General features: G+C 43.2%; 1 protein-coding gene across 8 annotated transcripts in view; it reads right to left on the bottom strand.

The window, feature by feature from the left end:
• The window catches only part of USP15 (ubiquitin specific peptidase 15), a 91,823-nt gene extending 67,894 nt beyond the window's left edge, over window positions 1–23,929 (bottom strand). For 5 of the 8 annotated variants that reach the window (XR_008308058.1, XR_008308059.1, XR_008308060.1 and 2 more), the window contains exons 1-3: window positions 23,586–23,822; window positions 11,115–11,242; window positions 10,200–10,330 (exon numbers count right to left, since the gene is read on the bottom strand). Coding sequence is in view for 5 of the 8 variants with exons in the window: in XM_053253337.1 (XP_053109312.1) it covers window positions 10,200–10,330; window positions 11,115–11,242; window positions 23,586–23,674 (348 nt within the window). In the remaining 3 variants the exon portion in view is untranslated. Of the gene's footprint in view, window positions 1–168; window positions 8,848–10,199; window positions 10,331–11,114; window positions 11,243–21,472; window positions 21,609–23,585 lie in introns of those variants that run through there. The other 3 variants (XM_053253343.1, XM_053253339.1, XM_053253338.1) reach the window with 3 other exon arrangements.
• Between the last annotated feature and the right edge of the window lie 3,942 nt (window positions 23,930–27,871).

Here is a 27,871-nt window from a genome sequence, read left to right as displayed (position 1 = left end):
ACAGCCATAAAAAAACCAATACCACAGCAGGAGCACTGTGGAAACAACACATGGCTGCTAACATGGCTCTCATCCAGTTTTCTGGGAGTGGAGGGGGAGCAAAATAACTGAGTGTAGCAGTGGGATGAAAGGGGATGCAGGTCAAATAAACAGAACAGGACATGCGTGTTGAACTCTCCTCTCCCAAGTTTTATTTACTGATTATCTTTATTATGGCATTGATTATTTATGATGAGGATGTCAGAAGAACAGTCTTATAAGTCATACACACAACAACCCAATATATGCTCTCAATGTGTGGTTGAGAATGTTGCCAAAGCTTGCCTGGGCTTAGGCCAGGTTATGGACAATTCCGTTTTTCTTATTTAGTATCTCCTTTTATGACTCCCTTATGCTGTAACTTCACTAGTCAACACTTTTTAAGCAGGATAGGCAGCCTTCATTTGAGGGAAGACTTCTTTTGTTCAATGTGTTTTCAACACATTTAAGATTTTGGATACAATGATGTTGATCAGAGTCACTATCTCTGTCTCTACAGAGAACATATATTGTCTTAGACCATGCAAACCTTGAATCATACATAACAGGAGCTAAGTTGTCTTCCTCCTACATTAGCCTAGATCAAGGCTGCACAACTTTGGCCCTCTAGCTGTTAGACTACAACTCATTATCCCCAGCCATAGTAGCCAATACTAATATTTACTAATACTTATACTTACGAATACTTATATACCGATCTTCAACCAAAGTTCTCAAAGTGGTTTACATAGAAAAATACATACGTAAATAAGATGCTCCCTTGTCCCCAAAGGGCTCACAATCTAAAAAGAAACAGAAAGCAGATACCAGCAACAGCCACTGGAGGGATGCTATGCTGGGGCTGGATAGGGCCAGTTGCTCTCTCCCTGCTAAATATAAGAGAATCACCACTTTAAAAGGTGTCTCTGCTCAGTCAGCAGTGGCACTAGTCAGGGACAATAGTAGTTGCAGTCCAAAATCTGCAGGACCAGAGTTGTGCAGTCAGGCATAGATAAAATGTCAAAGCAAATAGTAAATTACAGCATAGAGTTCAAACAAGAAACTTATATTTAAAAAGATGATTAGGTGTATCAAATATTAACATACAAATCTGAGATAAGCTTCCCCAAGAAAGAAATGTTGGTTTCTTACCATGAAGGGCTATTTTTCTTAGGTGGGTGAAGGTGATCAGCTTAGTATGAGTTTATCAGTCATCACATGGCTTGAGACAGGATAGGGTTACATTTTTTGTGCAGGCTAGTTTCCTGTTAGGCAGTAGGTGGCACTAGAAACCCAGTTCCGGGCCTATAGCATAGAAAGGTGTAAGATAGGAGAAACAGAGGCAAAGCAGTTATCCATACAAGGTAAGAAAGAAAATAATATGAAGACAGGATAGTGAATGGACAACTCAATTGTCGCTGAGGGTCGCTACCCTACACCCAAAATTGGCACCCCAACCATCAAGTTTACATCAAGTGTCTGATGACCTTCGTCCACTAAGAAAAAGAACCCTTCATGGTAAGACCAATGTTTCTTTTTCCTTACAGTGGACGAAGGTCATCAGCTTAGTATGGGACATACCCAAGCCAGCTAAGTGAAGACGAGAGAGAGCAGATAGTCTAGACCATGTTTTGCAGTACCGTGCAACCTAACACCACCTCGGCTGCATGGAATGAAAAGATCTTATTGTGTTTAATGAATGGAGAAACAGAAGCCCAGGTGGCTGCTCTACAAATCTCCATGAAAGGGACATTTGAGGAAAAGGCAGCTGAAGTAGAAGCACTATGAGTTGAATGAGCTGTAATGCCTGTTGGAACAGGCAAGCTTCAGAGATTCATATGCTAATGTGATAGTGCCTTTATCCACTGGGATTTGGTGACTTTGGATAACCTGTTACCCAAGGATGACGGAAGCAATGACACGAAAAGTGAGTTCATTTGGCATAACATGGCAGTACGTCTTAGGTAAATTCTGAGTGCCCTGCACACATCTAGAGAGTGCCATAATTTTTCTTTGGGGTGCGTTGGAGAAGGACAGGAGGATGACCTCCTGCATCTGGTGGAGGATAGAATTAACATTTGGGAGGAAGATAGGGTCTAATCTTAGCACCACTGCATGCTGGTCTAACGTGCACAGATTCTTACGACTGGAGAGCACTCCCAATTCAGATACTCTTCATGCTGAAGTAATTGCAACCAGAAAGAGCACCTGGAATGAGAGGTATTTTAAAAGGTACCAAGCGGAGCTGTTCGAAGGGAGCTCCAACGAGTGCATTAAGAACCCTATTGAGGTGCCGGGAGATATTGCCAGCTCCCCTATGGAATGTCATAAGGTCAGGATGGAGTAAAGAGGGAGCATCAGGGGCAGACCATTTGAGCACTGAGGTGAAGGCTGAAGTTTGACATCTCAGTGTATTAAGTCATAGTTTAAAGTTCCAAACCGGATTGTGAGAAAGCCAGTACTTCGGGGACCCCTGCAGTCAACAGAGATATGTGTTTCAGAACACCCACCACAAGAAAGCTGACCAAGCAGAATGGTAAATTCTACTGGTGGGTGATCTTCTAGAAGCTAGGGTAGTATTCTTTACTTCTGAAGCTAGGTTAGTATTCTGTACTTCCAGTGAATATCCCATTTGACATAGGGCCAAGCTCTCAACCTCCACGTGAAGAGTTGGAGCCATTGAGGGTCTGGGTGGAGAATGGGGCCCTGTGACAGAAAGTTTTGTCGTGGAGTAAGATGCCAAGGGTGCCAAATTGAGAAATTCAGAACATCAGAAAAGCATGGCCTCAGGGGCCAATAAGGGGCGATGATGATCAGGTCTGCCCTTCCTAACAGCGCTTTTCGAATGACTCTCTGAATAATGGCGATCGGGGGGGAAACATATAGAAGGCCGGGGGCGGGCATGGTGCCATCAATGCATCCATGGCTTTCGCCCAGGGGGACTGGAACCTTGTGAAGAAGTGTGGAAGTCCATGGTTGCTTGCAGATGCAAATAGGTTCACTTCAAGAAGGCCTAGTACCTTGGTCATCTGATGAAACACGTCTGGGTGAAGTGACCATTCTATGGGATCTATTGTCTGAAAACTTAGCCAATATGCGTGAACGTTTGCTGTCCCACTGAGGTGTTCCACCGATATGGACAGGAGGTGATTTCCTACCCCAGCGAAGAAGAGATCGGATTCCATGATGGTTCTTGACCTAGTTACACCTTGGTGATCAACCTGGGACTTTGTGGTGATGTTGTGCATCCAGACGGGCACATGGGTGCTTGTGATCTGTGGTAAGAAGTGAATGAGTGTTAGGCAGATTGCACGGAGCTCCAGCCATTTGATATTGTGATGAAGTTCAGGGAGAGACCATTTGCCCTGTGCATAATGGCTCTAGCAAGCTCCCCAGCTGGAGAGGCTTACAAATGAAGTGATGGTTGTCTGTGAGGAGATTGTGAGTAAAAACTCCTTATTGAATGCTAGAGACAGCCACCATTCGAGTGACCTGAGAATTTTGTTTGTCAGGGGGACCTGCACCAGCATGTGTTCCATGATGGCCTCCTGATGTGGTAGGATGTGCTACAGGAGTATTCTTGAATGACATCTTGTCCAAGGGATGCATTCAATGCAAGAGATCATTGAGCCTAGGATCTGCACCAGGAGCATGAGGTCTGCTGACTGATAACATAGGAGAGGATGAATTAGTGATCTCAACTTGTCTTTGTGTTTGGAAGGCAGAGACTCTGTTGCATTTGTTGATGAGGGCTCCCAAGTGTTGCAGGGACTGCGAGGGCAACAGGTGACTTTTCTGATCACTGATGATCAATCCGTTGTTCAGGATTGTTTGTGTAGTCTGTTGAATGTCCTTGCAGGCCTGTAGATGGATCTGAGATCTGATGAGCAGATCGACCAAATAAGGGTGGATATGAATGACTTGCAGGCTTAAGTGTGCCACAAGGGCCACCATCAGCTTTGAAAACACCCACAGCGCCAATGAGAGGCCGAAGGGTTCTCAAAAATTTGCCCTGTATTGAAACTGGGGATTGTTGTAAGTGAATCTGCGGCAGTGAGTCTGTATCAGGACATGTAGGTAGGTCTCCAAGAGGTCTATGGAGATGAGGAATTCCTGGGATCACACAGCTTCCTTGATGGATTGCAGAGATTCCATGTGGAATGGCTTTTTTATTAACTGGGTCAGAAACTTGAGGTCTAGGACTGCCCTCCATCTTTCTTGGGTACCAAAAACAATATGGAAAATATGCCTTGTTGTAATTCTGTTGATGTTACTAGTTCTATTGCCTTGATCTCCAGAAGATGAAGAATAACCAGATACATCTGTAGTTGTTTGGATCAGTTTTTGGGGACGGGTGTGGGTAAGACAGAGGTCAGGGGAAGGCATCTAAAATATGTGTAGCCATTTTGGATTGTGTCCAACACCCACCGGTCTGTAGTGGAGGTCTACGAGGCTCGTGAGTGTAGGCCAAGTCTGCCCCTGACTGGAACAGATTCAATGTTTATGTGTTTGGTAATTGGAAGGGAATTGTCTGATCTGTTGTAGTCTGGAAGATCCCCTTGCGTGTTGCTGCCACGGGGGATGCCAACCAGGTTAGTTGGTTATGGGTCTATGATCTCTGAAGGATGATCCTGTATTTCTAAGAAACGTTCTGTTGGAATGAAATGAGCTATTATTGAAACGAAAAGGTTTCCATGAATCTCAGCACCCTAGGGAAATAGTTTTTTTCTTATTCTTATCCCTAGTCTCAACTACGATGGGCTCTAGAGACTGGCCAAATAGCTTGGTCCCCGTGAACGGGAGGGCTGCTAGGTTGAGTTTGGACTTAGCGTCTGCATTCCAATGTTTTAGCCAGAGGCTTCTACACACTGCCATCCCAAAGCCATAGCCCTGGATGCATGCTGAATAGAATCCCAGCTGGAATCAACCATGAGTTGAGTGGCCTTGGCTAGTTTATTAATGCCCTGGTGTAACTTCTTATTTTCTAAAGGAATGTATTGTATTAATTCTTTTGCCCATGGAATGGAAGCACGTGCGAAGATTGAAGTGGTAGTAGATGTTCTAATCACTGTAGCTGACGCTAGTTTCTTAGAAAAGAAACACACTTTTTGTCCTCTGGAGTTTTAAAACTGTTCCTCCCCTTCTTTGTGCATGATTGTCCCTGAGACTAACTGGGCCACTGGTGCATCACCTTGGGGACCAAGTGCAAGTCCATTATATCAGGGGAGAGGTTATTATTATTATTATTGGTATTATTATTATTTTAAGGGGCTTATGTGGAAGTTCTGGAAGAGACAGGGGCATTCCATTCTGCTATCACAGTGCTTTCGAACAGTGGTGGGAATGGTACCGTGGCTGACAGGACCAGCTCCAATGGGAAGACTTGTAGGTCTAGGCCAGGAGGAGATTGAGGAACATCTGGAGTGGAGACATCACTGATGACTCTCTTAGTTTCGCCAGTAAGACGTCAAGTCAGCTGGTGAGAAGAGGCATGAGGAGCTCAGTACTTGTGGTGTGGAACCCTTCTCAGACAGTTTCTCATCTTCTGATGAGGAGCAGGAGGATTCCAAATAGACTTTTCTTTTGCCCCATGGTGCCCTGCCGAAGGCTTGAAGCACCCTCTCTCGGGGGGGGGGGGAGAATGGCTTCCCTACCCTGACTGGAATCAGTTGAGGAGGAGTAGGCTCCCAGGTTCTGTCACCCTGTGGGTCTAGCCCTACGGGCTGGAACCTGTTGGGGTAAAGCGGGCTGAAGTGGCATAGAAAATCAGAGTCCTGCATTCAGTTGAAATGAATTCCTTTAGCCTTTGAGGCACATATTCTGGAAAAGTAAGTATGTATGTATGTATTTATTTATTTATTTTACTGTCCCCACCCAGCAAGGTCTTATTCATCAGAGTGGAGCTCTGTGAAGTTAGTATAGGAGCAGAGGCAGTTTGCACAGGCTGTGATATCTGGATTGTGTAGCGTCAAGGACTAGCAAGCTAGAACCCTCATCTAAAGCAGAAGGAACTAGTATTTTGGAATATGGTGAACAAAAAAGGCACATCTACAGCTCCCTCCCCCACTTCCAAAGGTGCAGCAGAAATATCTTTGGTTAAAATGGCACCTTTGTACTGCACATCTTTGCCCGTGTTGTCTTGGGGCAATATGGGAGATAGGTGTCTGGGCTGCTTCTGCTGGCATAGCGCTCGTAGCAGGATATTCTCACTGAGGCACACAGCGGAGGAGAGAGGCTGTTTTTTGCAGGGTTTGTTGGTGTTTTTTTTAAACAGAGTGTTCCTTGATTAAGTGTTTGCTTTTCTTTGCAGCCCTTCTATGTTGCTTAGGGCTCAGCAGAGGTTCAATCAGCTTAGGGAGAGAGAGGCATTTAGCTCCTGAAAGGGCTTAAAAAAACCCAACAAAACATGCTTTTTCCTCCTTTGGGTCTGAGTGGGGACCTTCCAAGAGGGAGTCCACTAACATCTCTCCCAACTGAGTTACCTCCACAGGCTGGAAATGAGGGGAAGGGAGTGCGAAAAAGCTAACCGAGGGGGAGGGGAGAAGGCATTTTTTAAAAAGCTAACCAAGGCAAAACTAAAGTAACTGAGCAGTTTTAACAAACAGACCAAATCAGAACATAAAACAATGATTTTTAGAACAAAATGAAACGACTCCCTTCCCACCCTGGCACACGAGAAGAAATAAATCAGGTAAGAGGTGGGGGACAAACTAGCCTGATTTTTTAACGAGTAGGAGATCTTCAAAACCATTGTCTTTCGAGACAGACAGAACAGGAACTGGGTTTCTGGTACCACCTACTGCCTAACAGGAAGCTAGCCTGCAAAAAAAAAATGTAACCCTATCCTGTCTCGAGCCATGTGATGACCCATACTAAGCTGATGACCTTCGTCCACTGTAAAAACAAAAAACAACCCTTCCCCCACAAGATATAACATTTCCAGTACAGTAAAGTAGCATGAGTTGAGATCCTTAATAAATCCCAAGAATGCAATAAACTAGTACAATATATGAAAATAAGCTAATACAATATATTTCACTGCAGGAGAAATAAAGACTACAAATTTAGACGATTTCAACTGAGCAAAGATAACTAAATTTTTCTCAAAGAGCAACATGCACACAATTCAGAAAAACACAATTATCTTGATAGATACCTATACTTATAAGCCAGGAAGATCCACAGATTCTTTGACAAAAGAGCAACAATTTTCATTTCTTCAACTCTAGCATCCAAAGATAAATCAATGAAGATATATGCACCTTTGTCCAAAGATGAATCTGATATTATTCAGTAGAAACAGTTGCTGAATACAAGGCTACAATATTCATACAAAGTTCAGAAAATTCTGAGTTAACACTTTAGACTTACCTAAAGATTCAAATCAGACATCATGCCAAACCACAGGAATGAAGACCAAGTACAATCTGACATGATGATTAAACTGGCACACAATGGTTTACAATCACTCAGTAACCACAGGCTGAATCAAGGGATAATGAACCAGAACTCACGAATTGATTTATACCCCAACTAAAGTTTTGAATTGACAAGCATAATTAACAGTCTTCAGCACCATGGAACCAGGAGTAAATCTATAAAGTCAATTGCCAAGAGAATGAAAAATGAAAGTGGACAAGCAACCTTAGACTATGATCTTCTGTTGTATGTTTGGAAACCCAAACCATGGTTTTGGTTTCCTAAATGATGGTTAGTGCAAACCATGATTTGGCATGATATTTGAATTGAGCATATACATTCTACAGAAAATAGAAAAGGGCTAGAATACATTCACTCACTAGACTCTTTCATAGTATACATTTTTAATTGTAAAGAGTTAGAACATGAAATAAAAATAGTGATCAATTCAGACAAGTGAACAAACCATGATTTCTTAGTTGTGAATGTGGTCTTAAAAGTTCCTGAATCTTGCACTCCCTCCTGCCCCCTCCCCTCCTGAGCTCTTATGTCACAACTGTCATTAAACAACAGCTCCATAGCTTGTCTGAACCCTGAGCTGTTTGACAAACCACAATTAAACCAAGGTATGAAACCAAAGTTGAATCTCAGTTTCACAACTTACTTTAACTGTGGTTTATAAACCACAGTTAACTGTTCTGGTCTAAGGCTAAGAAGCTATGGTTTAGCAAAATATGACTCTCCCAGCACGGAAGCAGCAGTAGTAAGAGACTGGAGTGGAGGTGATAAAAAGAAAGCATGCAGGATCAAGAGCTTTTAATACTGCAGTCATGTCCAAACAGACAATGGTTTGTTATGTTGTCTGAACTTACCCATACATTTTTTCAAAGTGGCCAACACTCCAAACAGTGTTAGAAATCCATAAAGGAGCTGAATCAATGGAGGACTCATCAATGGAGCTCAGCCCAACATGTTGGCAAATGTGCATAAAGGGTGTGGTGATCTTCCCTACACTCCTCCCCACAAAAGTACTTCTTGATTTCAGAAATATGTCCCTAAGGGCTGCACAGCTATAAAAATAAATCAAATCAATCAATCAGAAGTATTTTTGGAGAGAAAGCAGCAAAAATGGCTGCCCCCTTCTGCACATTTTGCCTGCTCAGCAACATGCTGGGTTGACCAAAACTGCAGAGTTTTCCACGGATGCAGCTTGTTATGTAATTCTAACCCAGCTCAGAATGTCATCCAGCATGTATTTCTTAAACAATTAACATACTACTGAAGTAGATGGAAGGTTGAAAGTGTTCTTGCTGTGAACTTGTATGGATATTTGTATGGATAGAAGAGCTGTCCTTGGGAATATTTCCTAGAAATTGAGTTTTTCTGCTAGATGAATGGAAAAAGTATGCACTTGATGGAGAAAAAAAATGGAAGAGAGAATCAGGGAAGAAATGGGAAGGGAAAAGTGAAAGGGAACTTTAATGGAGGGCATGTTCCAGTATAGTTTAATGCTTTTCATTTAATACCACACACTACCTGAAAATATTGCAATACATGTTCTTGCTATTAGGATGAGATGCTGGACACAGTCAGATGTCAAATGTATGAGTACAGTGTTAAGGCATGTGGTTAGAACAAAGGTAAATGAGAAAATGCAGAATTAAGCAACTTATGTGCTTCAGTAAGATAGTAATCACTACAATACTGAAAAACTCATCACAAAAATGTTTAAATATTAAATTTAGCTATATCCACCCTATTAGTAAATTTATCACAGCAACTGAGAAGCAACTGTATATTTTAAACATGATTGTATTTAATCCTTTTTTTAACTCAGTAGTTGTGATAGTTTAATTAGTTAAATGTTTTTTAATCTGGCTGTCACTCCTGGCTGAGATAGGCTGCCATGCTGGCAAATGATGGAAAATAACTGTAGTTCCCACGCCCCCTTGATTTCAGTTCTAACAAGTCCCTAATTTTCCACTGTACTTTCCACTGGCTTTTTGCACTGAGCTAGGGCTTGCTTTGGTATAGCATGAAGAGTCCCAGGAATAACCATTTACAAATGGAATAACCATTTGCAAATATTTTATGGTTCAGTTAGAAATAGTCTGTACTGAAATAGGCTGCTGACAAGAATATATGTTTTTAGAAACATGTTATATTACTTTGTTCTAATTATTAATACTAGATTACTAGTACTCAACACTACTACAATGACGACGAATATTTTATATACCACTCTTCAACCAAAGTTCTCAAAGCGGTTTACATAAAAATAATAATAATACATAAATTTTCCGCTTTTGGAAGGGCGGTATAGAAATCAATCAATCAATCAAATAAATAGGATGGTTCCCTGTCCCTAAAGGGCTCACGATCTAAAAAGAAACATAAGGTTGACCCTAGCAACAGCCACTGGAGGAATGGTGTGCTGGGACTGGATAGGGCCAGTTGTTCTCCCCCTGCAAAATAAAGAGACTCACCACTTTAAAAAGATGCCTCTTTACTCAGTTAGCAGGTGCATTAATAACACTGCCATTAATGTTTTATTTTCTTATTAAAAATAGCCAATGCATTAACAGTGAATAAAACAATGTCAGTGCTTAGTACTAGTTAACCTGAGTAGAATGTGGCACATACAGATGGCTGCTGCACCTGTGACTAGGAGTGTTGCATACAGAGCATTTTAAAGATTGCACAGCATGTGTTTCAGTGCTTGATATAACAGCATGTGTTTCAGTGCTCGATATAAGAGGTACCTTGCGTGCAATTGGTTCCTGGCTTTCCATGAGAGTATACCAGCTAACTAGCTTATTCCAGCCTTCAGTTGGTAAGAGAATGTAGTCCAGCTCATCAATGAGATGCTCTTTAAGAGATTGACAGTCCCCATCTATGAGAAAAAAGGTTTTGTATTATAACAAGGTTTCAATGACTTGGTTTTATAATACTTGACTGTTTAAACACACAAGTATGCTTAGTGGATCACAAGCATTAGAGGTTAAACTGGAAAAACAAACAAACAAACAAACAAACAACATATTCACTGATAGAGTTGCCCTCTCACATTTAAACTGACTATCCCCAGTGTAAATACTGAACTAAAGCACATGAAGCAGCCAAAGGGTTGCTATTATAATCTAACATTATCTATAATCTAACTATAATCTAACATTATAGATACTAATGTTTAAAAAGTAAATATTACAACTTTACTTATTAAAAGGTTTTTATTAAAGTGTCTTCATATTTTATCCTGAAATGACTTTAGAAGATTTACAAGTATGTATCTTTAGCTCTTAAGTATATACAAAAGAAAAAATACAAAGTACTAGTCAGAGAGTTCATCTTCCAATTTAGTTTATTTTTATTTTTTGTTTTCAATTTGTCAGCAGAAAGAACCTTTTCTGAGAGAGAGAGAGAGAGAGAGAGCGCGCACACGTGCGAGAGAGAGCAACTTGTAAATTATCACCAAGTTGTTTCAATTCAAAACAAGTAGTTTCAATTCAGAATTCTGTACTTGCAGCTTTTATTCAATATATCAATTTCAGGTATTGGCAGAACCATAAGTTCTGGAATTCCTGATTGACGTAGTGAGGGAAATATTTATAGTCCTGAGAAACAGGACAATCCATCCATCCATCCATCCACATACACACTCTATCATAATATATTACCTTTGAGAAGTCCAGAATTGTCAATAGGACCGGGATAAACATTCTGATCTCCCATCTGGTATTTGTCCCAGCTATCAAAGCCAACATACTTTTTCCACTGTTTGAACCAGCGACTATCCACTAAATACCTTGAAAAGAAGATAAAAATGACACATCGATCAAAATCTCACAAATCTAGGAGGGGTGTGTGCGTGTGTGATTTGCCACTAATATTGATTTGGATGGCAATGTGCAACAACTCACATTGTTACCTGTTTTATATTGGGTCATATAAGCCAAAACAATTTGAAATAGAAATCACTATTGAGTACAAAGTGCTATTTTGCAATACAGGTATGCAACAATGTACGCATTATTATTGATAGATAGCATTTAAATGAAAAAAATATGAAAGCAGTATACATAGAAGCAGTCCCCAAAAGGACACAATTTTTAAAAAAAATACAAACAAGGCAGATACCACCAGCAACCACTAGAGGGACACTGTGCTGAGAATCAATAGGGATGGTTTCTCTCCCTGCTAATTAAAAGAATCTCTATTTTGAAAGGTGACTTTTTGCCCAGTTAGCAGGGGAAACAAACAAACAAAAATAATCACACCATTTGCAGATCCATCTACATTTATCTACAAGTAGTGATATATTTATTTACATATTTCTTGCTCCCACCCAAAGGAGTAACTTTCATGTACAAAAATGTAATTTGTGTGAAGCATTCCAAAGTCTTCCTGACTTTTAGGTCCCTCCTAACAAGTTTTCACCTACAGTAATTAGAACATTACCAGGGGTGGCTCCCTTATAAAGCAAAGTGAGACAATGACCTTAGGTATGGCACACGCCCTACATCCCACAGTTGGCATCGTCTCACCTGCCAGCTGCCACCTCCTCCTCTCTGTTGCCACCCTGTATGTTTTATTCCTCACTGGCCTGGGGCCCTGCTCTCCTTTACCCAGAGGAGCTGTTGATGTCACCACATCCCCTGCTGCCCCCCCCCCGCCTCAGTGACCCAGATACCACCCTCTTCCCCTTGTGCTTGCACCTTCGAGACACATTCTGCCCTCCACCATGTCAGTGCAGGATCCCTCTGGCCTTTCCCCAATTGTCATTGCAGCTGCAGTAGCTGCAGTAACAGCACTCACTTTCTTTCCCACTGTCTTCAGAACCAAGTTTGGTACTGAGGAAACAGGAAGAAGAGAGAGCAAGTACCAGTAGAGGGGAAACATCAACACACCAGCTCCAGGGAAGGGGGAGGGGCCAGAGAAGGAGGGAACAAGCTGGCCCTGAACATTACATGTAGGTTGTCAAGACAACATTTGTACAGAAATAATAATGTGATCTTATCCTTTATTTGTGTGCTTCTAAAATATTCATGTTTTGTAAACATGAATATTTTTTCATGTTTTTCCAGGTCTACTACATTTGTATACATTATGGCAAAAATTCAATGTTTTCAATAATGTATAAATTATCCACAACACTACCTCTTCTTCTGCCTGAAGATTCTTCCTATAAATGCCTGTGAGGAAGTTTCCCCATCACTAGATTTGCTTCTGGTTCTCAAGACCAGAGAGGGCTGAGGAAAGTGAATAATTAGTGGGTAGGAGAAATTAAACATCGCCTGCTTTAAGCAAACACATATTTGTATACTAGAATAATGTGGCAGCCCAACTGGTCTCTGGGACAACACAAAAGGACCATATAACTCTGGTTTTGAAAGAACTGCACTGGCTGCCGATATGTTTCTGAGTGAAATACAAAGTGCTGGTTATCCTATACCATAAAAGCCTTCGATGTGCGGCCGTGCTGCCCGTGTCTTTTTGGGCCGTTCTGGGCATGCACGGAGCGCATGCCCAGATCGGCCCAAAAAGATATGGCCGCCCAGACACGGGCGGCCATGTTGGAGCAGGAGAAGCGGCGGCCTAGGAGAAGCAGCCGCTGCCAACAGGAGAAGAGTGCTGGTGAGGCAGCGGCAGAGCCACGGCCTCGGCCAGAGATGGCGGTGGCCGCGGCAGGCGACTGGCCCCGATGGTGGCGGCCGCGGCGGCGAAAGTGCAAGTGAGGCAGCAGCGGCCATGGCGGGCCGACTGGCCCCGACTGGCGGGGGAAGCCAGAAAGGGGAGGCCGAAGGTGGCGGGGCGGACTGGGAAGGACTGGGCCCGCTGGCGGCCGCACTCGGGGGGGGGGGGCGGGGGTGGTCTACTAGCGCCCGTTAATCTAACAGGCTGAAAATTGCTAGTTGTCTATAAAGCCCTTAATGGCTTGGGACCAGGTTGTTTAGGAGAGTGCCTCCTTTGTCATGAACCCTCCCACCTTTTACAATCTTCTGGAGAAGTCTGGTTTACGGTTGCCACCAGCTCGTCTGGTGGCGATTCAGAACTGAGCTTTCTCTGTGGCTTCTCCAGGGCTTTGGAATATGCTCCCTGCTGAAATAAGAGCATCTCCTTCTCTGTTTGTTCAGGAAGGCCTTCAAGACTCTCCTGTTCTCGCAAGCTCTTAATTATAATTTTAATTATTTTAATAATTTGTTTTTATTGTGTTTTATGTATTTTAAACTGTGGTTTTAATGTTGGAATTTGTACACCGCCTAGAGATATACATATCAGGCTGTATAAAATATGATTTATTAATAAATAAATAATGCACCCCATCATTCAGAAGTAGCACCAATACACACCTACCAAGATACATTTTAAGGCAATATAAGTTTAGTGATTTTTTTCCAGCTAGTGATCTAATGGGTCATTAAACATATTGGACGCCATCTTAAAACATGAACCAGTTACCACCGGACTTTGGACTTTTTTCTTCCCCCACCCTCTTTTAAAGAACAGGCAAGAACTAAATACAAAAATAGCAAGTCTATGTACATTCTATATTTATTAAAGCTCAAGGATTTATAAGCCTAATAAATTCTTATAGAAAACTATACAACTTTCTCTACTATTGTATCTGACATACATATGCAAGTCAAGATCACTAAAAGATCTTAATCTTTATTAAAAGAGTCACAGCAAACTTCAGCATTATTATTATTTTTTAATTATTATTATTTCATATGAAAGTCACACAGGTTTTGGAGACAAAGCATTTAGAAAACATTTTAAAATGAAAGATTAGCAGCATGATGCATGATGCAGTCGGGCATCCATAACGATCACTCCATAATCCACAGTGCCACAGCAGAAAATCACTACATATGTTGTGAAACACATGTATCCCCCTGACCACACGCAAGTCCAATCTCCATCCTCCTTCTCCTGAGATTCTATCAACTTCTTCTGCCCAACTTTGGGACAGAACCCAGCAGAATCTTGGGGCAAGTGAGGTGGGAACTGGGCTTCGCTGGGTTTAGATATCCCACGTGCCACAAGCACGCGCTCCCACCTTCCAACATTTTACCAAAACACTCCACATTTCCAGATCAGACAGAAGTTGTATGAACAAGTCCTATATGGTATACTGCAGGAAATCCTTTGCTTTTAGCCTTTATAAGACAATGGGCAGGATTCACAGAGTTAGGCATCACTAAGCACAATTAGTCTGGATCTTGCCCACTGTCTATGCAAGTTTCTTATGTAAAGAAAAAAAAAACTCCACTACATATTTTTTGTTTTATGAAGTGCATCATCAGTTCACAAACTTGTGAATGTAAAATCTCCAGACAGTGTCAAAATATTAATCTGGGGAAAAACAATTCCATCCTAGAACTCAGACTGCCAGCTAAACAATTCAACCCATGTTACAAAAACCTGTTGACTACATTCCTTCACATTAGATTATTTTGAAGTTTTTAATGTTCTGTTCATTATCTGTGTTTTCACTGGCAATCTATTTTATGGAGATAGGGGTTATCAATCATGTACATCTTGTTTTTAGGCAAGTGAAAGTCTAACTTAAAAAAAATCTTCAAGAAGCTTTTTTGTGGGGGAGGAGAGTTGGCTTTGCGGTAATCAGCATAAAATGTCCCCTTTGCTAAGCAGGGTCTGCCCTAGTTTGCATTTGGATGGGTGACTACATAAGAACAGCCCTGCTGGATCAGGTCCAAGGCCCATCTAGCCCAGCATCCTGTTTCGCACACTGGCCCACCAGATGCCACAGGACGCCACAGGCAGGAGTTGAGGGCAGCCCTCTCTCCTGCTGTTACTCCCCTGCAACTGGTACTCAGAAGCATCCTGCCTTTGAGGCTGGAGGTGGCCTATAGCACTCCAACTATTAGCCGTTGATAGAACTCTCCTCCATGAAGTTATCCAAACCCCTCTTAAAGTCATCCAGGTTATTGGCTGTCACCACATCTTGTGGCAAAGAATTCCACAGGTTGATTATGCATTGTGTGAAAAAATACTTTTTTGCTGGTCTAAATTTCCCGGCAATCAATTTTATAAGATGACCCCTAGTGTTATGTGAGAGGGAGAAGAATTTCTCTCTATCTACTTTCTCCACTCCACGCATGATTTTATAGAACTCTTATGTCTCCCAGCAGTCATTTTTTTCCTAAACTAAATAGCCCCAGGTGTTGTTGCCTTGCCTCATAAGAAAGGTGCTCTGGGCCCCTGATCATCTTGGTTGCCCTCTTCTGCACCTTTTCCAGTTCTACAGTGTCCTTTTTTAGATCTGGTGGCCAGAATTATATGCAGTACTCCAGGTGTGGCTGCACCATAGTTTTGTATAAGGGCATTATGATATTAGCTGTTCTATTTTCAATCCGTTTCCTAATTATCCCTAGCACAGAATTGGACTTCTTCACAGCTGCCGCACATTGGGTCGACACTTCACGGCCCCAAGATCCCTCTCCTGGTCAGTCACCGACAGCTCAGATCCCATCAGCATATATTTGAAGTCGGGGTTTTTCGTCCCAATGTGCATCACTTTACACTTGCCAACATTGAACTGCATTTGCCACTTTGTTGCCCACTCACCCAGAGAACTTTTTGTAGCTTCTCACAATCCGTTTTGGATTTCACTCCCCAAAGAGTTTGCTATCATCTGCAAATTTGGCCACCTCGCTGGTTACCCCAACTTCTAGATCATTTATGAATAAATTTAAAAGCACCGGTCCCAGTACAGATCCATGGGGGACACTACTTCTTACTTCCATCCATTGTGTAAACTCTCCGTTTCCTCAGGAGTTTTTGATGAGGAATTTTGTTGAAAGCTTTTTGGAAGTCCAGATATACTATGTCAACTGGATCACCTTGATTCACACACTAGTTGACACTCTCAAAGAACTCCAAAAGGTTTGTGAGGCAAGATTTACCTTTGCATAAACCATGCTGGTTCTCTTCCAGCAGGACCTTTTCTTCGATGCGCTTTACAATTTTATCCTTCAGTATGCTTTCCATCAATTCGCCTGGAATGGACATTAAGCTAACTGGTCTGTAATTTTCCGGATCGCCCCGGATCCCTTTTTGAAAATCAGTGTTATATTTGCTACTTTACAGTCTTCCGGTACAGAGCCTGATTGCAGGGATAAGTTATATATTTTAGCAATTAGGTCAGCAATCTCATATTTGAGTTCTTTGAGGACTCTTGGATGGATGCCATCCAGCCCTGGCGATTTGTTAGTTTTTCCAGACAGTTTAGAACACAATCTCTTGTCACTTCTATCTGACTCAGTTCTTTAGCCTCCATCTTCAAAAAGCCTGGTTCAGGAACAGTATCCTCTGATGTGAAGGTGGACGCAAAGAACTCATTTAGCTTCTCTGTAACCTACATATCCTCCTTAATAATCCCTTTCACTCCCTCATTGTATAATAATACAACTGCCTCCCTAGCAAGTTTCCTACTTCTGATGTATTTAAAGACGTTTTTGTTATTCCCGTGATACTTTTGGCTAAATGATCCTCAAACTCTCTTTTCGCCTCCCTTATTGTCACCTTGAATTTCTTTTGTCAGAGTGTTTTTCTTTCTGTTCCCTTCATTTGGACAGGCCTTCCAATTTCAGAAGGAAGTCTTCCTTTTTATGGTTTCCTTGATGTTACCTGTTAGCCATGCTGGCATCCTCCTGGACTTAGTGGTACCTTTCCTCCTTTTGGGTATACAATCTAACTGGGCTTCTAGTAATGTGGTTTGAGTAAACTCCATGCATTCTGGAGCGATGTGACTCTCCTCATTTTCCCTTTCAGTTTTCTTTTCACCATACTCCTCATTTTGGAGAAGTTTCCTCTTCTGACATTCAAAATGTCTGTGTTAGACTTCTTTGGTGATTCTCTCCCCGCATGTATGCTTAATCTGATCGCACTATCATCACTGTTCCCTAAAGGGCCGATGACACTGACATCATGCACCAGGTCCTGGGTGCCACTAAGGATCAAGTCCAAGGTCGCCTTCTCTCTGGTTGGTTCCAAGAGCAACTGTTCTAGGGCACAGTCATTAAGCCTATCTAGAAATTTGACCTCTGTCATTACCTCACTGTGAATTTACCCAGTCTATGTGTGGGTAATTGAAGTCATCCATTATTACTGCCCTGCCTCTCCTGAGCGCCTCCCTGATTTCCTGCTGCAACTCCCAGTCACTGTCAGCATTTTGATCCGGCTGTTAGCCCTGGTAAGGCTGCCCAATGACCCCAGAAAAGGAGGAAGGTTTGATTTAAAAACAACAAAAACAACTATTAAGACTTCAGAATATGAAATGGAAACAAAACAGATAACAGAATGCAATCTCTGCCGATACTTACATCTCACCCTATGCCATGGTCTCAGAGTAGGTAAGACCAGTTAAAATAAGCAAATTTACCCTGTAAATAGCAAAGCTGCAGTAGTCTAATCACACAACTGCAAAAGTTAACAATGTTCTATTAAGTGTAGATCCCCTGCTTTTATAGATTGCTCTTTTCAAAGCTCGGTCAGACTTATTTATTTTTATTGTTAACTTGGTCCTTATAAATACAAAAATATATGTTCAAAATGTAGGATCTATAAGTATAACTTTCATTGTAGAACATTTTTCCATTTTACATCAACATCAAGAATAATTTCCTATACTGAAAAAGGATTATCCCAGGGAAAGAAAAACTCATTAAAAGTTAGTTAATGAAGTTTGGTTAAGGTAGTACATGCTTTTACACTGACTGACAGGGTATATAAAACTGTAATAAACCACATTTTGTAATATGACTTTCATATCATGTTAATTAGCAGTATTGGCACTAATGACATACCTGGAAGTACTGGAAATATTTTCTGAACACAGTTTTTGACTGATACTTCTTTATATGCTGATCAATGATATATTACTGAGCACAAGAAAAAACTGAATCTAATGGTTTCCTTGGTTTTAAAAACTGAGGATTGATTTTCTGCTTTGCAAAATAGGCTCTAATCCATTCCTGAAAAACTAGTTATATCAGGAATAGTCTTGTGTTACTGCCAAAGTGACTGGCAACAGCTAGAGAGTTACAAGCAGAGATCTCTTTCAGTTCTGCTATCCAAGACTCTTCAACTGGAACTCCCAGAGACCAAACCAGGGAACGCATGCATGCATGCAAACCTTTACCACCAAGGTATGGCCCAGGTACTATGATTCACCAGAACAGATACAGAGTATATCCTGTGAAAATAGGCTATCCCATCTGTGTTACATTTTTAGAGTGTACCAAAAATTAATATTCAAACTAAATATGACATGTCTTCTTCCCATTAGAAACCCTAAGTTTTGTAGATGATCATGATTTTATATTTCTTCACTTCCTCCCAGCCCCACAACACTGTCCACATAGAACATATTTCTAAACAGGGGCACAGCACGGTTGGAGTGGGCGCTGGGACAAAAAGTTAAGAATCAGCCCCTAAGCACCCACCTTCTTCTTAGGAGAGACAGGAGGGGCCGAATGAGGAATAAGCTGTTTCCCAACCAGTTACTTCCCGTCCCCAGTGAAGTTTGTGTCCCTCCCACCGTTCAGTTTTAGCTACACACCTATTTCTAAACAAGCACTTGGTATAACTTCTGATACTACTATTCCTTGGTATATGAAACATGGAGTACGATCACACATGTTCTCTAAGTTTACTTATGTGCAGCTTAAAAGCTTTTAATGAAAAGGGTTAGCTCCTGGAGAGTGTGATGACTTAGACGCAAGAGCTAGCTTAGAAGTGAATGAAATGGTTACAGTACCCCAGAACAAGAAAGCAAGGGCTTTTTAAAAACTAAATATTGATGGATTTGGGAACACAGGAATGTAGTTTGTTCCATACTATTCCAGTCATCATAACACAAACACAAGTGTTAGTCTTTATGCTAGAGTGATATGGTCACCTAGTTAGCCAGCTCTGGTAAGTTTTACTCTCCATCCAAATTCCTGAAGCCAAATACTCATTTACCAATGGGCACGGGAAAGGCTTTTCCTCCATTCCACTCTCCCCTGCAATCCATCATTCAACCTTGCTTGGTTATGGACGAGCAGGGCTGAGCCTGGAGTACTGCGCCTGCACTTTACTTTTATCCTCTATAGTAGTCTGAATGACAGGCTGTGAAATGGGAGCAGCATCCAAGTTAATATCAAGCAAACAAGGAGAAGGAAGTGTCCAGAGCTGCGTTCCCTCTAAGGTGTGCACATCAGTGCATGCTCACATACTTTTTTATGTCCACTCAATTAATTTTAGATCCCACTCAGGTTGAATCAGGAAGGCCCCCTTCTGAATGCATGTGCGTGCACACTGCCTTGATACTGCTGCTCAGAACAAAACTCATTCCGCACACAGATGAAAATATTAGAGTGCTCACTGGTCCAGAGATATGGAGCTTCTTTGTGTTTCTGCTCCTTCACTTGATTATTCTAGAGCATGCCTAAGTGACATTAAGCTGTTTTAAACAGACATCAGCAACACATTAACAGAACACATTAATGACAAGATAGATTCTCCTAATATGTGCATACTATTCCTACACAGCCATGGTACAACAACCTGCACTATTGGATTTGTTACTTTATTATAAACAGCTACTCTTGATTAAATGATTCTAGTGCTACAACTGAGATACAACAATCCTGTAAAAAACCACTTGGATTCACCGATATGATGAATGATTATTGATGGGACTGCACACACAAGTATTTGTAGGATTTTAAGATTTTATCTAAACATGGCTTTACTGTTATAATCAGACTTAAACTACTAGGCGTATTCAATCAATACAATTGCTCTTGTTGATGAACCTTACCTTTTAATAACCATTATAGCTTTAGAACTTTCAAAAATAATTTGAGATAATACTGTTTGTACAAATGGCATAACTTAACTGTACTATCATATAATGGTACAAATAAAGGACTCTAATGCTTCATGTGCATAGTTTCTTAAAACACAGCAAGCTTCTAAACTGCAGCAACAGAACTGTTCACTATACTATGATTACACTTGCTTACAATTTCTATCATCAACTCTCTCAGAGTTTAAAGTGAACTTGCATTCTAAGAACACACAATATAAGGTAGAAATATTAAATGCTAAAATATCACCATTATATAGCATAGGATTTAATCTAGAAGCACAGAACAAACATTTTCACTCTATAGTAAATCCCACTGATCAATGGATCTGGAGATACATTAATACAATTAGTATTATACTAATATTTTCCATTTTCAATCAAAATGCAACTTAATTCAAGCTTTTTGGTCACAGATTCTGGGAGCTGTCACCCAAATTACAGAGACAGTTCTCAAGATGAATCCTTCAGTGGTATTGCTAAACAATTCAGAGATCGATGTTAATCTCCTTTAAAATTGATATAAAACTGATTGGTTGCTGTCAAGATTGTTTTATCTAGGCATTGAAAAAAGTCCACGTTGCCATGTGTGGAAGAATAGCTGATCAAGGCCCTGGAAGATGCAAAAACTGACCAACTGATAGACAGTATCGGGGGGTGGGGGAGTAGATTTGCTATATCTGCTTATTTGGTTGATACATTTTCTCCATTTGTAAATCATTGGAATGTACATTGTAATTTTATTTCATTAAACAGAAACTTGTGTTTGTAATTACACTTACAAGACAATTGGTTGTCAGATTGCTAGTGGCAACCATGTATTTTGGCTTCACTAGACAATATTTTTTAGGCCACGAGCACCACTCTTTCAAAACAGTGCCAGGCTATCAGGCTTAGTGTCACAGATCAGAAGAGAACACAGCCTGAAATTCTTCCACTGGAAATTCTTTGCCAGCAAGCAAGCAAGCAAGCAAGCAAGCACAGAAGTGATACACTTAGGTTCCCTGTGTGGATCAGGAAACAAGAAAGCTGACCCTCACTGGCCACAGAAACAGTGATTAGCCACCAAGCCCAGAAAAAAGTTGTGGAACCCTCAATGGGAAATAATTAGTTTTCATAGCTAACTGAGGTTCCTACAATCCTGTGCACACTTACTTGGGTATTGAGGCCAATTGAACACACTGAGATTTGATTTTTTCACAGAACCAGGCTGAATGAGTATATCACAAAAGCCAAATAAGAATTAGTGTAAAGTGAGCTATGCATGTGTAAATCTATGTCCAAATTCCCCTTCAGCAGCCTCGAACCAGTCGCCATCTCTCAGGTTGCCTTGCCTCACAATGTAGCTGTGAGGATAAAATTGAATATCCATAAATGTTTGTCCTTGAAGGAAAGGAGAAATGTTTATATGGCAAATAATAGCAATAGCAATAGCACTTACATTTATATACCGCTTTATAGCCGAAGCTCTCTAAGCGGTTTACAATGATTTAGCATATTGCCCCCCCAACATTCTGGCTACTCATTTTACCGACCTCGGAAGGATGGAAGGCTGAGTCAACCTTGAGCCCCTGGTCAGGATCGAACTTATAACCTTCTGGTTACAGGGCAGCAGTTTTACCGCTGCGCCACCAGGGGCTCATTCAAATAAAACATAATTATTGCCCTAGTTTCCTGTTTTCAATGATGGGGCAGAGTATAGATTGCAAGGAATTCTGCTGCACAATAGTAAACTGTATTTTTGTACTCTAGACTCATCCTCAAAAGCACCCCTACAAAATACAGATCACAGCTGGAACACTTGAGTAACACAGTGTATATAGCACACTCAAGAGTTCAAAGCACTACACACCCTCTCACTCATACAATAGCCCTGTAAGGAAGGCCAGAACCGTTCCTTATTAGAATAAGGAAGAGCTGTGTGCTTAAGGCACCTAATGAATGTATGCTGAGATATGGATGTCTGAGATGTTCCCACTAACATTTGAAAGGAATGATAGACTTATGTTAAAACAATTTATAGTTGAGAAAACCCAAGGAGTGAGCCCCTAAATCTGGTGATGAGCTCCAAGTTATTCTTGAAAAATTGTGCTGGCTCATATCCAACAGCCCCCATCTGACCATACATGGGCTTACTGCCCAACTAACATTCTTGAAGAGGCACTGTTCGTATAAACTAGTGTCTTTATGTAGGAGCTGAAACATATGAAGTGCCACACTTTGTAGGTTCAATGCAGCTGTTTTTCAGAGCCTTCAAAAGTTACCAGTCCCCTACTCACAGCTCTGCATGTTGTTAGCACGCGTAGTGAGTGCTGGAGGCATATCTGTATCTGAGAGATAAAGATCCAGTTTGTACATTCCCCCCCCCAGTCCAAAACGTAGATTTTAAAAAGTGTTTATGTTTATGAGAAAAATGTTTATGTTTAGATGACAAATGTCTATTTTGAGATGCATTTAACTACAAAGACGTGCACATGTTCACAGCTCAGCACATTCAAGGCTGCGAGATCCACACAATTCAGACCGTACTGTACTTGCACAAAACTGATACAGTTGGCAGATACAGAACTTGTAAGGCGTGGAGCAACAGAGGAAGATCAGGGGCGTTGTGCAAGTAACCACGACGAGGCCGGATAAGAAACCAAACAGAATCAAGAGCCGACAGCAGTAGCCTTTCCCAGCAACAGTCTGCCAGAAGAGGCAGGCCTGCCCTTCAAAGCGCGCGGGGGAGGCTCCGCTGAGAAAGAGAAACCTTGCCCAGGAGAGAGAGAGAGAGAGAGAGAGAGAGACCACCGGCTTTTGCTTATCCGTCGCCCTCGCCGCCCCCACCCACAAGGTTCTTGGGCGGGTTTCCTGGGGCCGTTTGAAACAATGGGAGAAGCGCCTGCACTGGGAAGCCCGCCCGTGCGCCCCGCATCCCCACACAGGTGACAGGGAAGCGGCTTCTCCAGCCCTTGCCGGGCCAAGCCCTGTCAAGAGCACGGAAGAAGGCGGGGGGGGGCGGAGCGCGCAGCCTCGCCACACCCTGCCCCCACCTGTGAGCCAAGGTAGCCCCCTCCGCCCCAGGTGGAGAAGGCGCTCCCCGCGGGGGGGGGGGGTCAGCGAGAGCAAGGGGAGCCTGGCGGCGGCAGTAGTACCCCGCCACACTCCAGCAGCGCCAGGCAGTCAGGCAAGGGAGGCAGGCAGGAGCCGCCCGCACCTGTCACTCAGAGGGGCCCTCAAGCCGCCGCCGCCTCCTCCTCCTCGCTTCCCCATCCCTTGCCCTCACCAGGTGTCGCCCTTGCGGAGAGCCGTTTTGAGCAGCGACGCGATGTCCGAGCGCTGGGTCTCCAGATCCGCCGCGCCTCCCTCCGCCATCTCTCCCAGCCCCGCGGCGGCGGCGGCGGCAGCGGCAGCAGCAGCAGCAGCAGCTGCGAAAGGGACGGCGGCGGCGGCGGCGGCAGGAGCGGGCCGCGATGCATGCTGGGAGTGACGCCGCGCGGCGACCGGGGAAACGCCCTCCACGACCCCCTCCCACTTCAACAACTCGATGGATGGAAGCGGGAGAAGGACGGAGGAAGAGAGGAAGGATTCAAGAGGAAGAGAGCGGCAGCTCCAGCGGAGAGCGCCTCCAGGCGGTCGGGAAGCCGAAGTGGCGCGGGCCGATGTTTGCGCATGCGCTCTTGGCCGGAGTTGGTCTTCTTATAATGAACTGGAACGGAGAGGGAAGGAATAATAAATCAGAACGTTTGTCAGGATGGTTCGTGTATGGCTTTCTACGACCTGTGCCGTTTGTAAGGCCTTTAGCGGGATGTGGCAGTTTCCCAGCAACTTTCTTGAAACATAAGGTTATTTAATCATAAAGGCGGGTTATATCAAATAATCAAATGCCTTTATTTAACTCAAATACTAATCCGCGTCTATCTATCTTGAGTCACGTGTTATTAACTAAACAAATATACTTGTTGAAACGTATTTTGATAAGACTAATTTTCTTTACTAAATGGCATAATAAATATGCCTCATCAGATCTGAGGGAAAGAAGATTATATGGGAGATCATCATTATTATCTCTACATCGGTCGGTATGAATGATTGTTTTAATTTAAACTGCACATTGTTTATGTATTCCTCAAATAACATTCTTTAACAGCAAAAAATAGAAACAAATGCTGTGCTCATTTAACTGTGAGGAGTTATTCCATCCCCCACGCCATATATGATAATGAATGAAGATTTAATAACTACAGACTATAGGGTAGGGGGTATCCAAAATATTTTGGATTCTTAAATCACGTAACATTGCGAGATGCTGTAGCGGGCCAGATTTAAATGTTAATAAAACACTGAGCATCTATCTTTATCTTTATAATTAATTCTTGAAAACGTGCCCATGGGGACGCACCCAGCGGATTGGCTGTGTGGCGGAGGCGCTGGATTGGCTGGGTGGCGGGAGCTCACAGGAGGCCATTGAGCTGGAGGCCATTGAGCTGCTGCTGGGGAAAATGGCAGCGGCCGCGGCGAGGAGGCAGCCGCGGCAGCCCCAGTCACGGTGAGGTGGCTGTGGCGCGCCCGCAGGTGTCAGGAGGCAGCTGCGCCACCAGGAAGAGGAGGTGGCGGCTGGAGGGGACGGAGAAACCAGCAGGAGGCAGGAGAAACCACAGGCAGTGGGGAGAGAAGGGGCCAGAGACACCAGCCAGAAGACAGTGGCAAGGAGTAGGGGTTGATGGGAGGGGAAGAGTCAAACTAGGGGCACAGATGCTATGTGCTTGGTGAGCTTATATATATATATATATCTCCCCTAAACGTACCTGTTCCTAATCCCATTTGTGGCAGCTCTTGCAAGAGTTTGAGAGCAGCTGCCTGGGGGATAGTAATAGGGATGAGGGGACAATGGTGGTGGCAGCTGGTCAGCCGGAAGAGGTGGCGGCGGGCTGGCCTAGCTGGCAGGAGGAGGCAGTGGGCCAGCAGGAGGAGGCAGCTGCTACCAGGAGTGGGCGGGAGGAGGTAGTGGGCCGGCTTTCCAGCTAGCCCACCAGCCAGAAACCACGGGGGGGGGGGGGCCAGAAGTGGACGAAGGGGAAGCAGCCAGTTGCCACCCAAAAACCGCGGGGGGGGGGGAGCCGGCTGGTCGGCCAGAAAGCCGTGGGGGGAGGAGAAGCAGTGGTGGTGGGTGAGCCGGCTGGAGGCGTAGATGTTCTGCACCTGGCCCAGCTAATTCAGATTAATATGCTTCCTCCAAGTCTACTAGTGTGGATTTACTTCTCGTTCTAGTCTGGGAAGTAGGCCTGCCAAAGAAGTGCAATGATTCTTACAGATATTTACATAGAATTACAGCCTTAGGTAAGAATATTGCACTTCTGCTGAAAATTACAGGGTTTGGTTTCCCCCCAATAATAATAATTAATTAATACTCTATTTATTAGCTGCCCCATAACAAATTGTTCTCTGGGCGGCAACTAATTCTCCCATCCTCCATTTCTTTTGCATAATCCAGTCAATCCAAACATCCCCTCCCCAGCCTTTTGGAAAGATTTGTGTCCATCTGTTTTTCTGGGTGGAGCAAGGTTTCCTATCTAGGTTCTATCCAGCCATGTGTGTCTAATTTTCTCCCCTATCCTAGCATGCTCTGAGGTACATGCAGGAGCGGAGCCACCATTGGGCAAACAGGTTCAAAGCACCTTGGTCGCTGTCCGCAGGGGCCATGCCTCACGGCCCCAGACATGGGCATTATTTTGCTCCAAAACGGGGCCACATGGTGAAATTGGCCCGTGCTGCATTGGCAGCGAATTAAAGGCAGGGAGAGCTGCTCCTGGCCTCACTGCCAATGCAGAGGGGCCAATCTCCCTCCCAAATGGGGCTGCGGCATTGGGCAGCGTGGGCCAATCTCTCTTCCAAACCGGGCTGCGTAACCCCATTTGGGAGGGAGACCATGCCCCCATGCCTGACATCAGACATGGGGGCGAAGGGGACGCTGTGGGGGCCAAGCATGGGCTGCTGCCAGCCTCCCTCTGTGCCTTGGTACATGAGAACTTGGAACAGGTGGGACTGGGAAGCCGTGGTGTAGTCGCAAATTCAGAAGTGCAGATGCTCCCCAGTCACCATAATAGCTCCCACAGCCATGCCCACCCTAACAGCCATGATCCATAGCCACACCCCAATAAAAAACAAACAACCTCTTTATATTATTCATATGTTTAAATGTAGTCTTATTGTTTTGTGTGCAAACAGACAGGCTGTAAAAACCGTTTTAAAAAGAAACCTGTCCAAACTATACTGGACTATAGTATACTGGACCAATCACTTATATTGTATTTTGAGCAAAAGAGATGGTGTTAAAAATGCAGCACTGTATATGTTGGGTGGACACCCATAATGGCAGTTTTAGCTGTTCTACTCTATGGCCTCCCTAACTGTATTAATATCAAAATGTTAAGCAGCCACTCTGCTTCTGGTGTCCTCAGCAGCACACTGTGTTCTTAGCCACAGATCAACATACCTCTTGGGTTGCCAATGCCCCAAAGGTAGCCCATTAATTTTTATGAACAGCAGCCGCTCTCCAGGGTTTCAGGCAAGAGTCTCTCCCAGCTCTACCTGGAGATGCCAGGGATTGAACCTAGGATCTTCTGCATGCTATCGTTTCTAAACAGATGCTGTGCTACTGAGCTATGACCCCATCTCTATAGGAAGCTTCCATATACCAAATCAGAACATTGATCTACTCTATCCAGAGTGGACAGAATATTGTCTACTCTGGCTGGCAGCAGCTCTCTGCTCCAAGACCCTTTCCTAGTTCTGACTGAACTGAGCTCTCACTGAACCTGTGACCTTTTGCATGTAAGGATGCAGATGCTCTTCTACTGAGCTGTGCCCTCCCCTTCCCCTAAGGGGAATATCTTATAGTGCTTACATGTGGTCTCCCATCCAATTACAAACCAAGGCAGCCTCTGCTTGACAAAAAAGGACAATTCATGCTTGCTTCCAGAAGACCAGCTCTCCTGCCCAGACCTGCTATCCTCTAAATTCAGGTGCATCCAACTGAGAGACAGCATAGAGGCAGCTTTAGAGTGCTGAACTACGACAGGGGGAAGAGATCTGAGTTCAAATCCCTGTTCAGCCATGAAATCCTTCATCTCTCGTGAAGGCGGCGGGTGGGTGGCGGGTGCATGTGCAGAAGTGTTTAGGTCTCAAGTCACAGAGTTCTGTAGTTTACATAGACTGAAGTTGCTGGCCTTACCTAAGAGTAAGCCCCATTTACCATGATAGCATTTATTTCTGAGTAAACATGCATGGGATGGCTTGGCTGATGTATTTTTCACAGACGTGCAAAAAAAATAATTACACACACAATATTTTTTAAAAATGGAATTGTTAATCATTAAAATAATAGCCTTCTTTTAGAGTTGCCCCAGGACTCTAGAACCCGCTACCTCATGAAATGAAGAGTTTCCTCTTCTCTGAATGTTTTTAAGAAGGACCTGGGGGTGGGGGTGGGGGCGGGGGCTGTTTAGCCAGGCTTTTAGTCTATAGTTTTAAAGTCTCGGGTTTTAGAGCTTTTATTTGTATTTTTAAATT

The sequence above is a fragment of the Hemicordylus capensis genome, chromosome 5 (assembly GCF_027244095.1).
Source record: "Hemicordylus capensis ecotype Gifberg chromosome 5, rHemCap1.1.pri, whole genome shotgun sequence".
In the NCBI taxonomy this organism is placed as follows: domain Eukaryota; kingdom Metazoa; phylum Chordata; class Lepidosauria; order Squamata; family Cordylidae; genus Hemicordylus; species Hemicordylus capensis.
Note: the sequence above shows the minus strand (reverse complement) of the source record. Positions and strands in the feature narration are given on the sequence as shown.